This window comes from Coregonus lavaretus (genome assembly GCF_964263955.1).
Source record: "Coregonus lavaretus genome assembly, chromosome: 6".
Classification (NCBI taxonomy): domain Eukaryota; kingdom Metazoa; phylum Chordata; class Actinopteri; order Salmoniformes; family Salmonidae; genus Coregonus; species Coregonus lavaretus.
Window position 1 is genome coordinate 7,668,906 of NC_139993.1, and position 12,885 is coordinate 7,681,790.

At 43.6% G+C, this 12,885-nt stretch overlaps 1 protein-coding gene across 1 annotated transcript in view; it reads left to right on the plus strand.

The window, feature by feature from the left end:
- Positions 1 to 1,363: 1,363 nt before the first annotated feature.
- The window catches only part of LOC311131498 (nucleosome-remodeling factor subunit BPTF-like), a 50,165-nt gene continuing 38,643 nt past the window's right edge, over positions 1,364 to 12,885 (plus strand). The window contains exons 1-3 of the mRNA XM_084164524.1: positions 1,364 to 2,057; positions 7,357 to 8,179; positions 12,070 to 12,290. Of these exons, the coding sequence (XP_084020650.1) occupies positions 1,538 to 2,057; positions 7,357 to 8,179; positions 12,070 to 12,290 (1,564 nt within the window). The 5' untranslated portion in view covers positions 1,364 to 1,537. The remainder of the gene's footprint in view (positions 2,058 to 7,356; positions 8,180 to 12,069; positions 12,291 to 12,885) is intronic.

Below are 12,885 nucleotides of genomic sequence, written 5' to 3' on the forward strand. Positions count from 1 at the left end.
GGCCATTTGAAGTACTACACATTAGCGAGAATCTTCCCATTACCTATTGTTACATGATCAAAAAAAGTCGTTGTCGGCAGGATTCGAACCTGCGCGGGAAGATCCCAATGGATTTCTAGTCCATCGCCTTAACCACTCGGCCACGACAACTTGTTATAACACTATGAAATTACTCCCCATTTAACACATTCCATTTCTAACTTGCTATTTATTATTAGTTTGAAGACTATTAGCTATGTCTTGAACTACCATTCACTGTGCTGGCTGCTTTTATTGAAAATGTCGCTATAACCTCGAAATAATTCGACTGCTGCCTGCTAGAGTTTATAAGGCAATGTGCTTGCTTTAAAGAGAAAAGCCTTGGCAAAGCCAAACTACAGAGAGCATGCACCAGTACACTAGACATAGTAGGCCTGATCTAAATAGGCTACATTTGAGAGCATAAACCATAGACTGTAATTAAACATAATGTTGCTAGGCCCTATCATAAGAGAGGGATTTAGTAAACAACCGCACAAAAAAAACAGAAAAAAAGAAACGTCTGCTACATTGGTAGGTTATGAAAAAACTGTATGCACTCACTAACTGTAACTGTAAGTCGCTCTAACTGTAACTGTAAGTCGCTCTGGATAAGAGCGTCTGCTAAATGACTAAAATGTCAAATTTCAAAATATGTCACCATCATTCCGTGGTGATGGAACTGTTCTGATGTTCTTCGTTCTGGTCCAGAATGTTGAATGACGCCTTTCATAATATCCACTGTGTTCATCAATAAGTAAACACAATGTTTGAAGAAAAAAATGATGTCCTATCCTATTTTTATAAATGCATACAATTATCCAATGCAATACACAATATTTTATGAGTATTTTTTGCCATTAAAATAAGCTTATTGAATAACTCACTCTGCATTAGCAAAATTACAAATGGAGTCTCTTTGATAATAACAACAAACCAACTACCAATGGCTACATGATTTAAATGTTGACATATAGTGAACTTCTGCCTAATATGTGATCATATTTGCTGTAACTGAAACTGATTTACAACAATTTGGTTTCATGATTCTGATCTTCCCTGTGTCCGACTACGTATGCTTGTTTATATTCTGGCTAGAATGACGACGTCAGCTGCAAATTGACAACGCTGTTACATTGTAATAAATCGATATTTTCTTGATTTGTATGAATTAGCATGACAAGTGAACGTAAATAAACAATCGTGAGGGCATCACGTTTGCATGGATAACTGATTTTATGAACTAAATGCGTCTACTGTAGAATAGTAGTCACGTGACCTCCATACAGGGCCTGCTGTCTGTTTTCAGTGGAGGGAGAGATCCGAAGAAAAATGGCGACTGCAGGCGACCTAAAGCGGGACGCCGGCCATTCTATTTGAACTTTCTACTAAAAATTGAGCCCGGGGCTTGGTGGGTCTAATTGAGCCTATTGCAACGTTGGTTAGTGTTTCCGAGGGTGCCCGTTTTCTCTGGTTTGCGTGGACCAGTCGCGAAATTAAAAATAATACATCTGCTACAATGCGAGGGAGAAGAGGAAGGCCGCCCAAACAGGCAGCGGAGATGCAGGAGGTTTCCCCTGGGCCAGTTCGTGGTTCGAGAGGGAGAGGGAGAGGTAGCCGTGGTAGGGGAAGGGGCCGAGGACGTGGCCGCGGACGAGGTTCGGTGGTGGATACCGGCGATACAGAAATTCATCGGAGAGAAAACTACCATTCGTCTAGGGGACGGAGGAAAGTTGGAGCAACGACGACATCGCGGGGCAGAGGAAGAGGCAGGGGTTCGAGAGGTGGTCGCGGCAGCAGGGGGAGACGGCCACTGTGCAAGGTGGTCTACGATGACAATAGCGACGAGGAAGAGGATAATATTAGTTTGAGGTCGGAGGAAGACGAACTTTTACACGAGAATCCCTCCTCAGACTACGAAGAGGAGGCCGTGGACAATGAGTCCGATTTTCTGGAAGAATTACCAGATGAGGATGATGGTAGCTACTGTACAGAGAGCAGCTTTCGGAGCCATGATAGCACGCACGACAGCACTCCAGGTAAGTCGGCTTGCAAATGCAATTTAGAAGCATTTTCCAAATACACGCCAAAGTGCTACAGTTTTTATTTAGCACATTTGGGAAGCAAGCTGCATTGTTCAAAATGGAGATTGCACTCATAAACAGGCCTTTGTTTAGGAGCTCTGGTGATCGTTTGCTAGTTCCCGCACAGTGAACACTACTGTCGCCTCGCATGTTTTCTGTTATGAAAAATCAGTAACTTTCGGCAAAAATGATCACGCATTTGACGATGGGGATTATTGTAATGCAAGTGCAATTCACATTTGCATAATTGCACAATTTTGCATGCAAAATATTATTTGGCCAGGCGTTAGTTCCAGAGAAACATTTAGCTACTTTCCATTCATTCATTTAGTGATTTCCCTTAACATACATGCGTAAACAAGCATGCCATGCTGCACTATCTGGCTACAAAATATCACGATACGATTTGTTCCATTTGTTTTAGAACTGCGCGTGCGGTTTTGATACTTTGTCGCGTTGCCTTCATCGCATTAATATACTGTAATACAATTACTGTAGTAGATGTAAACAATAAATAGTCAGTTTAATCAACTAGTTGTAATTTACCCCCATTCTTTTTCCTTCAGAATATCAAGTGTTGAGATATATTTCGTGAGATTGTGGTGAAATCAGCTTGACAGTACATCATCGCGCGGCCTTTGTTTTGAAAAGAGGCGCTCTAATTTCACCTGTTGCAGCCTGAACTCATTATAATATCACGTACTAAATTGTACGGTAACCATAGCAAAGCCTATCTATGTAAACGAGCAAGAGCAAAGGCAACCTTCTTTTAAATTATAGAATTGTATAATTGTTGAACTGGAAAGTCAGTCGTTTTGTTGTTGTATAATGTCAAAACATTTGTGAAAGTGACATTGATGTCATTCATGTAGTTTGGCCTTCATGTAGTCAATTTTCAAGCCATTTATGGAATAATAAGGAACCATTTTGTATTTTTCAGGATTATGCCTAAGATTAGTATAAATTATTCTACATTTTCTGATCTCATATGGTGGTGACTATAATCTTCAAAATATCAAAATTCCACATGTTCCTGTAGACTTGGAATGGATCTGCTGATTCATAATGCAATGCAGAATTATACTTCCATAAAGTTATAGATTTATTGATATGGTATTCATCCTAAAATGTCTGTATGTGAATGTGTTTTATCCCTTGCCCCACATCTCATAAGCACAGAAGTGTACAGCCTAGACCACATGGTATTTCTTGAATCATAATTCTATCTCTCCATTGCACCCCAGTGACTGATTACACAAATAACCTCCTACCCCAAATAGGCCCGCTTACCATGTGAATATGGCTGAATTGTGGCTTATGTGCCTTTTCATATGACCTATAATCACACACACACTCATTTTATCACAGTGAGTCACAAATACATGCTTACACATACAAAGAGACTGTGCATAGGGTCAGGCGGAATGAAGGCAGAGGTTTTTGTACACAGAGCCCTCACTGGGGGAACACGCTCAGGGGAGAGGTGCTTGTTGGTCATTTTTAATGTCACCTCATCTATGCCTACACCCTGTCTAATGTTTGAAATTAATTTAAAACTACAATATGTTATACCTACCTACTCCAGCTGATATCAGAGGGTGTGGATCCCTGGCTTTATGTTTCAAATTCTGAACTTGATCAGGGCCCATATTCATAAAACGTACTGATCTAGGATCAGTTTAGCCTGTTAGATCACAATGAATAAGATTACATGGACAGAGGGAGCTGACCCTAGATCAACACCCCTACTTTGGCCCAGGGTAGAGTGAGTGAAGGAAGGCCGACTTCTCCACTGCACAGTGAATAGTCGAGTACCAGGTGCTAGGTTGGCTTATTTAAATTTTTAAAACTTGATACAAAAAAATTAATAATTACTGAGTAAATCAAAAGCTCTCTTTCCAAAGGGAGAAATACTGTTTATAGAAGAGATTCAGACTTTATATACACCATCAAATCAAATGTTATTGAAATGCTTACTTACAAGCCCTTAACCAACAATGCGGTTCTAAGAAAAAAGTGTTAAGTAAAAAATAGATAAGTAAAAAATAATTAAAGAGCAGCAGTATTAAGCAGACTCACATTAAGCATCTCCAATCAAAAGTTAGATCTAGAATCGGCTTCCTATTTCGCAACAAAGCCTCCTTCACTCATGCTGCCAAACATGCCCTCGTAAAACTGACTATCCTACCGATCCTTGACTTCGGCGATGTCATTTACAAAATAGCCTCCAACACTCTACTCAGCAAATTGGATGTAGTCTATCACAGTGCCATCCGTTTTGTCACCAAAGCCCCATATACTACCCACAATTGTGACCTGTACGCTCTTGTTGGCTGGCCCTCACTACATATTCGTCGCCAAACCCACTGGCTCCAGGTCATCTATAAATCACTGCTAGGCAAATCCCCATCTTACCTTAGCTCACTGGTCACCATAGCAACACCCACCCGTAGTCTGCGCTCCAGCAGGTATATCTCACTGGTCATCCCCAAAGCCAACACCTCCTTTGGCCGCCATTCCTTCCAGTTCTCTGCTGCCAATGACTGGAACGAACTGCAAAAATCTCTGAAGCTGGAGACTCTTATCTCCCTCACTAACTTTAAGCATCAGTTGTCAGAGCACCTTACCGATCACTGCACCTGTACACAGCCCATCTGAAATTAGCCCACCCAACTACCTCATCCCATATTGTTATTTATTTTGCTAATTTGCACCCCAGTATCTCTATTTGCACATCATCTTTTGCACATCTATCATTCCAGTGTTAATATGAAATTGTAACTATTTTGCACTATGGCCTATTTATTGCCTTACCTCCATAACTTACTACATTCGCACACACTGTGAGGGAAAAAAGTATTTGATCCCCTGCTGATTTTGTACGTTTGCCCACTGACAAAGAAATGATCAGTCTATAATTTTAATGGTAGGTTTATTTGAACAGTGAGAGACAGAAAAACAACAAAAAAATCCAGAAAAACACATGTCAAAAATGGTATAAATTGATTTGCATTTTAATGAGGGAAATAAGTATTTGACCCCTCTGCAAAACATGACTCAGTACTTGGTGGCAAAACCCTTGTTGGCAATCACAGAGGTCAGACGTTTCTTGTACTTGGCCACCAGGTTTGCACACATCTCAGGAGGGATTTTGTCCCACTCCTCTTTGCAGATCTTCTCCAAGTCATTAAGGTTTCGAGGCTAACATTTGGCAACTCAAACCTTCAGCTCCCTCCACAGATTTTCTATGGGATTAAGGTCTGGAGACTGGCTAGGCCACTCCAGGACCTTAATGTGCTTCTTCTTGAGCCACCCCTTTGTTGCCTTGGCCGTGTGTTTTGGGTCATTGTCATGCTGGAATACCCATCCACGACCCATTTTCAATGCCCTGGCTGAGGGAAGGAGGTTCTCACCCACGGTACATGGCCCCGTCCATTGTCCCTTTGATGCGGTGAAGTTGTCCTGTCCCCTTAGCAGAAAAACACCCGCAAAGCATAATGTTTTCACCTCTATGTTTGACGGTGGAGATGGTGTTCTTGGGGTCATAGGCAACATTCCTCCTCCTCCAAACACGGCGAGTTGAGTTGATGCCAAAGAGCTCGATTTTGGTCTCATCTGAACACAACACTTTCACCCAGTTCTCCTCTGAATCATTCAGATGTTCATTGGCAAACTTCAGACGGGCCTGTATATGTGCTTTCTTGAGCAGGGGGACCTTGCGGGCACTGCAGGATTTCAGTCGTTCACGGCGTAGTGTGTTACCAATTGTTTTCTTTGTGACTATGGTCCCAGCTGCCTTGAGATCATTTACAAGATCCTCCCGTGTAGTTCTGGGCTGATTCCTCACCGTTCTGATGATCATTGCAACTCCACGAGGTGAGATCTTGCATGGAGCCCCAGGCCGAGGGAGATTGACAGTTATTTTGTGTTTCTTCCATTTGCGAATAATCGCACCAACTGTTGTCACCTTCTCACCAAGCTGCTTGGCGATGGTCTTGTAGCCCATTCCAGCCTTGTGTAGGTCTACAATCTTGTCCCTGACATCCTTGGAGAGCTCTTTGGTCTTGGCCATGGTGGAGAGTTTGGAATCTGATTGATTGATTGCTTCTGTGGACAGGTGTCTTTTATACAGGTAACAAGCTGAGATTAGGAGCACTCCCTTTAAGAGTGTGCTCCTAGTCTCAGCTCGTTACCTGTATAAAAGACACCTGGGAGCCAGAAATCTTTCTGATTGAGAGGGGGTCAAATATTTATTTCCCTCATTAAAATGCAAATCAATTTATAACATTTTTGACATGCGTTTTTCTGGATTTTTTTGTTGTTATTCTGTCTCTCACTGTTCAAATAAACCTACCATAAAAATTATAGACTGATCATTTCTTTGTCAGTGGGCAAACATACAAAATCAGCAGGGGATCAAATACTTTTTCCCCTCACTGTATATATTTTCTGTTTGTATTTTTGACTATATGTTTTGTTTACCCCATATGTAACTCTGTGTTGTTGTTTTTATCGCACTGCTTTGCTTTATCTTGGCCAGGTCGCAGTTGTAAATGAGAACTTGTTCTCAACTGGCTTACCTAGTTAAGCAAAGGTTAAATAAAAAAATAATAACAAATAAAATAAAAATAACAGTAGGGAGGCTATATACAGGGGTGCCTGTACAGAGTCAATGTGCGGGGCACCGGTTAGTTAAGGTAATTGAGGTAATATGTACATGTGGGTAGAGTTAAAGTGACTATGCGTAGATAAAAAAACAGAGTAGCAGCAGCGTAAAAGAGGGGGTGGGGTGGGGTGGTGGGGACAATGCAAATAGTTCGGGTAGCCATGATTACCTGTTCAGGAGTCTTATGGCTTGGGGGTAGAAGCTGTTAAGAAGCCTTTTGGATAAGGGTAAAAAATACAAGTCGATTATAACCAATAGGCTATACTTGAAAGTTGATACAACGAAAGTAATGCACACATTCACAGAGCTGTTATCAGTAAACAGTAACAAAATAGTTGCACACTCAAATGTGTTGAATAAGAGCCCCTGCCTGTTTGACAGAAACATCGACAACCATTATGGTTGATGGAAATTGTGCTGCCTGCTTTGGCTCATTCAGTATGTTTCTAGCTTTGGCTTTGTACTTTGATATTGTTGTGTTTCTCAGAGTCTAGGACCATTTTTTCCTGACCCCATTTTATGTCTCTTGATTGATTTTAATTCTTTACATCATTTATATCCCTCTCTCTCCATCCCTCTCTGTCTCAGGCCGGAGGGGCAGACGCCCGCACCGGCCCCGCTCGCCCATCTTCGAGGCCAAGGAGGTGCCCCCCCTGGAGCTGCCCAAGTCCTCGGAGGACCTGCTGGTGCCGGCCAATCAGCTCCTCAACATCTCAGCCGTCTATGAGGTGCTGCGCAACTTCGGCTCGGTCCTGCGCCTCTCGCCGTTCCGCTTCGAGGACTTCTGCGCGGCGCTGGCGGGCCAGGAGCAGTGCACCCTGCTGGCTGAGACCCACACTGCCCTGCTCAAGGCCATCCTGCGCGAGGAGGACACGTCCAACACCACGTTCGGTCCTGCCGACCTCAAGGACAGTGTCAACTCCACGCTCTACTTCATCGACGGCATGACCTGGCCCGAGATGGTGCGCGCCTACTGCGAGAGCGACCCAGAGTACCGCCAGGTGCTCCCTTTACTGGAGAGTGAGGAGTACCCTTACGAGCCCCTCGAGAGCAAAATTAAGGTCCTTCAATTCCTCGTGGACCAGTTCCTGGCCACCAACCTGGCTAGAGAAGAGTTGATGTCGGAGGGGGTGGTGGCGTACGACGACCACTGCAGGGTGTGCCACCGGCTCGGGGACCTCCTCTGCTGCGAGACGTGCTCGGCCGTCTACCACCTGGAGTGCGTGAAGCCGCCGCTGGTGGAGGTACCCGAGGACGAGTGGCAGTGTGAGGTGTGCGTGGCGCACAAGGTGCCCGGCGTGGTGGACTGTGTGACGGAGGCGCAGAAGAGCCGGCCATACATCCGCCAGCTGCCAATCGGCTATGACCGCCACCGCCGCAAGTACTGGTTCCTGGACCGCCGCATCGTGGTGTAAGTAGACAACAACAAACAAACTCCAAAATTATACTGAACAAAAATATAAATGCAACATGCAATAATTTATACGATTTTACAGTTCATATAAGAAAATGTGTCAATTTAAATAAATACATTAGGCCCTAATCTATTGATTTCACATGACTGGGCAGGGGCGCAGCCATGGGTGGGCCTGGCAGGGCATAGGCCCACCCACTGGGGAGCCGGGCCCAGCCAATCAAAATGATTTTTCCCCCACAAAAGGGCTTTATTACAGACAGAAATACTCCTCAGTTTCATCAGCTGTCTGGGTGACTGGTCTCAGACGATCCCGCAGGTGAAGATGCCAGATGTGGAGGTCCTGGGCTAGCGTGGTTACACGTGGTCTGCGGTTGTGAGGCCGGTTGGACGTACTGCCAAATTCTCTAAAATGGCGGTGGCTTATGGTAGAGAAATGAACATTAAATTATCTGGCAACAGCTCTGGGGGATATTCCTGCAGTCAGCATGCCAATTGCACGCTCCCTCAAAACTGGAGACATCTGTGGCATTGTGATGTGTGACACAACTGCACATTTTAGAGTGGCCTGTTATTGTCCCCAGCACAAGGTGCACCTGTGTAATGATCATGCTGTTTAATCAGCTTCTTGATATTCCACACCTGTCAGGTGGATGGATTATCTTGGCAAAAGAGAAATGCTCACTAACAGGGATATAAACAAATTTGTATACAACATTTGAGAGAAATACGCTTTTTGTGCGTATGGAAAATGTCTGGGATCTTTTATTTCAGCTCATGAAGCATGAGACCAACATTTTACATGTGGGTGATTTATTTCCCAGGTTTCAACTGTACCGGGCAAATGGCAGATAGTGTGTATGTTTCAGCATGATAATGCACAGCCCCATGTCGCAAGGATCTGTACACAATTCAAAGGATCAATTCATCAAGCTTTGATGATTTCAATCAGGTGTGTAGTGCTAAGGCAAAAACAAAAATGTGCACCCCTTTGGGGAAACACTGATCTAAACATTATTGGTGTTTACCGTCTGGGTATCTCAGCCTGTCGCACCTCCAACAGTGCTCTTAGGTCAGCTACAGGATAAAACATTTTTTTGGGAGAAGACATGTAGCTTCTATGAGACACGTTACGTGTGGCATTGCTGACAAAGATTGGGGAGGATTAATTACCCTTGCTACCCTATAGGTAAGCAACAGGGACTTTAATTTGATGCACACTGCTGATGGGAGCCAGTGGAGAGTGTGAAGGAGTTTTAGACAGTCTGGTAAAGGGACACAATGGAGTTGTTAACTGTGACAGAGGTCTTGGCGCAGGCCTTTCCAGGAAGGAAGAGCAGCTTCTCTTGCCAATGTTGAGCTTGAGGTGGTGGGCTAGCATCCAGTAACTCAGTGTGATTGGGAAAGTCTCAGGAACACTTGCGTCAGGTCCCAAATCGCTCCCTACCCCTCCCCTTGGCCCTAACCATTTGTTTCTGCAGATCTGTAAGGTGTGAGATCCGTCATTGCACTGCTTATAGCCTGCCTGCCCAGACCCTACAGATCTGCAAACATCGAGGGGTTAGGGCCATGGAGGATGGAGCGATTTAGGACTGGCGGAGTGAGCGATTTTAGGACTGGCTTTACAAAGCATTTAGATCAAACTTTCTTGCCTGGTCTTTGAGATGTCTTGGGTTTTTAATCCAGTGGACAATGACATAATGTACATTGCTCTGACATAACCATAAAGTACATGTTAGGACTAGTACCACAAAATATGTTGATATGTATTAAATGAACTGCCAGTTGGTAGATGCAAAGATGATCTTTAGCTGACCAGCCATCCTGCCTTGTGTAGGGCTCCAGGAGGTATAGCTATTTGCTGGCTACAAGCCTCAAAGGTGTCTCAATTTTAGCAAATAAATCTCCCACTGACAAATGTAGCTGGCTAGCTAGCTAGGATCATTCTATTAGCTTAGCTAACATTGCATTAATGAAATAAGCATTCGTTAGCCAACTAGCTAGCAAGCAAGCTAGATGAAAGAGTTGTTTATACGTTGGCTAAAAACTAGCTTTTACATTAGTTCATTTAGCTATACAAGCAAGCTAAAACTGCACACCTCTGAGAAGAAGCCATGTCGACCAGCTGACAGCTTATTATGCTAGCTAGCTGATTCAAGGGTGAGCCGAGAGACATCCGCACAAGCGCAGCCATCTACACAGGAGTATTCACAACTAGCTAACAGGCTGCTAATGCTGCAATCGCTATGCTAACACATAAACAGCTAGCTCTTGCTGTTCCAACCTGTTGCTAAAGTTACCCGACACTAGCTAGCTAGCCTTCCTCGACAAACAATCAGTAATATATTTTAAAAGTGATCATTACTTATTTATTCACGTGTACAGTGTCAATTTCAATCAGGCACTGACGTTATCCAGCTAAGAAACACTGATAACCCGGAATCAAAATTGATGCAGAAGCGCAAGCAATTGTCCCATGCTCATGTTCAAACTGTGAGCTTTTTTTACATGACAGATGGCACTCTTTTAATGATTTTATTGAAACGTTTACATTTACATTTTAGTCATTTAGCAGACGATTTTATCCCGAGCGACTTAAATTACTTGTTTAGCTTCTCTGGTAAGGTATAGAAAGGCCAATGCCTCACTTGTTTCAAGGATAATGACAATGTAAACACACAAATATTAGTAAGCGATAGCATATAAGCCAGCTATTAAGCACTAGTCACAGATGGTATGGTAGCAGACTCCTTTAACCTGTGAGGAGAGTGTCACACACACCCACGTACACACGCACGCGCGCACGCGCACACACAAACACACCTGAACAGAGGGATCGGAGGTAGCCTTCACTGTCTCATTGCCGCTGCCACCCAAGAAAGTGGCCTTCACCGGGTGCAGTGTAATCGATCTTCACCATCCCCATGGAGAGAGAGAGAGAATGTGTGTGTGTGTCTTGAGTGGGTGGTTGCATCCTGAGAGGATGCTGACTAGACTGTTGGAATACAGCCTAAGGCTACGGAGACCCAGGCCTCGACCCTGCTGTGCACAAAGCTGTCAAATTTGTCATTTTGTCTATGTCTCATGCATGCCTAGTGTGCGCAGCACACTTTAATTTCCATATAATCATGTTTTCCATGATTGCAGCTAAGTCAATGTTAACTTAAAGGACAATTCCACCATTTTTCAACCTCATTTTCATTATCTCCAGCACAATACCAATGTCTACATACAGTGTATGTGAAAACGGAGCATTTCTACGTTCTACCTGATGACATAATCAAAAGATTTTCAAACACTATGACATTCACGGTGACTTGGAGCAATAAAATACCCTCCCTCTGGCTAGAAACTCGTTGCAGGTTTTCAAAATCGCTGTTTTTCTTACTTTTAATCCTACCCTTTGATGTCACAGAGAAGCAGTTTTTTGGAACCTTTCTTCTTATCTTTGTAACCACAGATCATAGAAACATGCCGTTTTCACATATCTAGACACCGGTATGGTGCTGGAGGTAATGAATATGAGTTTGAAAAGTGGCGGAGTTGCCCTTTAATGAAAACTGGCACCATAGAAGACACTGATAGAAGAGACTTATATTAAATAGTTGTTACTACTATGTCCTTACAATGTACAGTAGAAGGTGTCTGTGGTAAAATGTCCTTCATTCTACTGCTCTTCATTTGATGATGGCATCAATTAATCAAAGACCTCGATCTCTCTCTCTTTCTCCATCCTCTTTCTCTCTTATTCTATCCCTCTCCGTCTCCCTACTCTCATATTCTCTCCTACCCTGTCCCCTCCATCTCTCTATTACCTCTCTCTCCCCTCCTCTTTTTCTCTCCACCACCTCCATCCATCCCTCTCTCGCTCCTTCCCTCCACCCCAGTGAGGAGGACGGCGAGCAGGAGGACAAGACCATCTGGTACTATAGCACCAAGGTACAGCTGGCTGAGCTGATCGACTGCCTGGACAAGGGCTACTGGGAGGCCCACCTGTACGCCACGCTGGAGGAGCTCAGGGACGAGGTGCACACGCACATGGACATCACCGAGGAGCTCACCAACAAGGCCCGCGGTGCCAACAAGTGCTTCCTCACCGCCGCCAACGGTAAGAGATGTGGACACGTTCAGATAGGACATGTTTGTTCTACATAACCTATATCTATCTGACATGTTGAATAAGGTAGAATAAACATCTCTATTCATGACATTTCTGCAATGTTTGCCTACTGAACAAGTCCTAGGGTGCACACACAGGGTTTAGGATCTTTTTTCTTATTTTATTCTAGGACTGGTATTGTCATTTCAGAAGAAGATTTGAGCATTTGTTTGCATAGTTATTTACTATTGAACTACCGGTATTACACACTGACAACGTGCCTATTGAATGCAGCTCTCTGTACGCTGTTAGATAACTAACTTATATCCTATTGGTTCCTTTGAAGTTTATCATTGTGTTACCGTCATTGGAAGGGTGAAAGCTTTACATTGAATCTATTGAGACCCGGGTGAATTTTGAGCACATTTCAGTAGGGTAAAGCTGTTATGTATTTGTTTTTACATTAGAAAGTAGGTTTAGGCTTTTTCGTCAAATAAGGCAGTTTGGACATGTCCCAAATGGCACCCTATTACCTATGTAGTGCACTACTTTTGACCAGGCCCCATAGGACTCTGGTCAAAAGAAGTGCTCTATAAAGAGAATA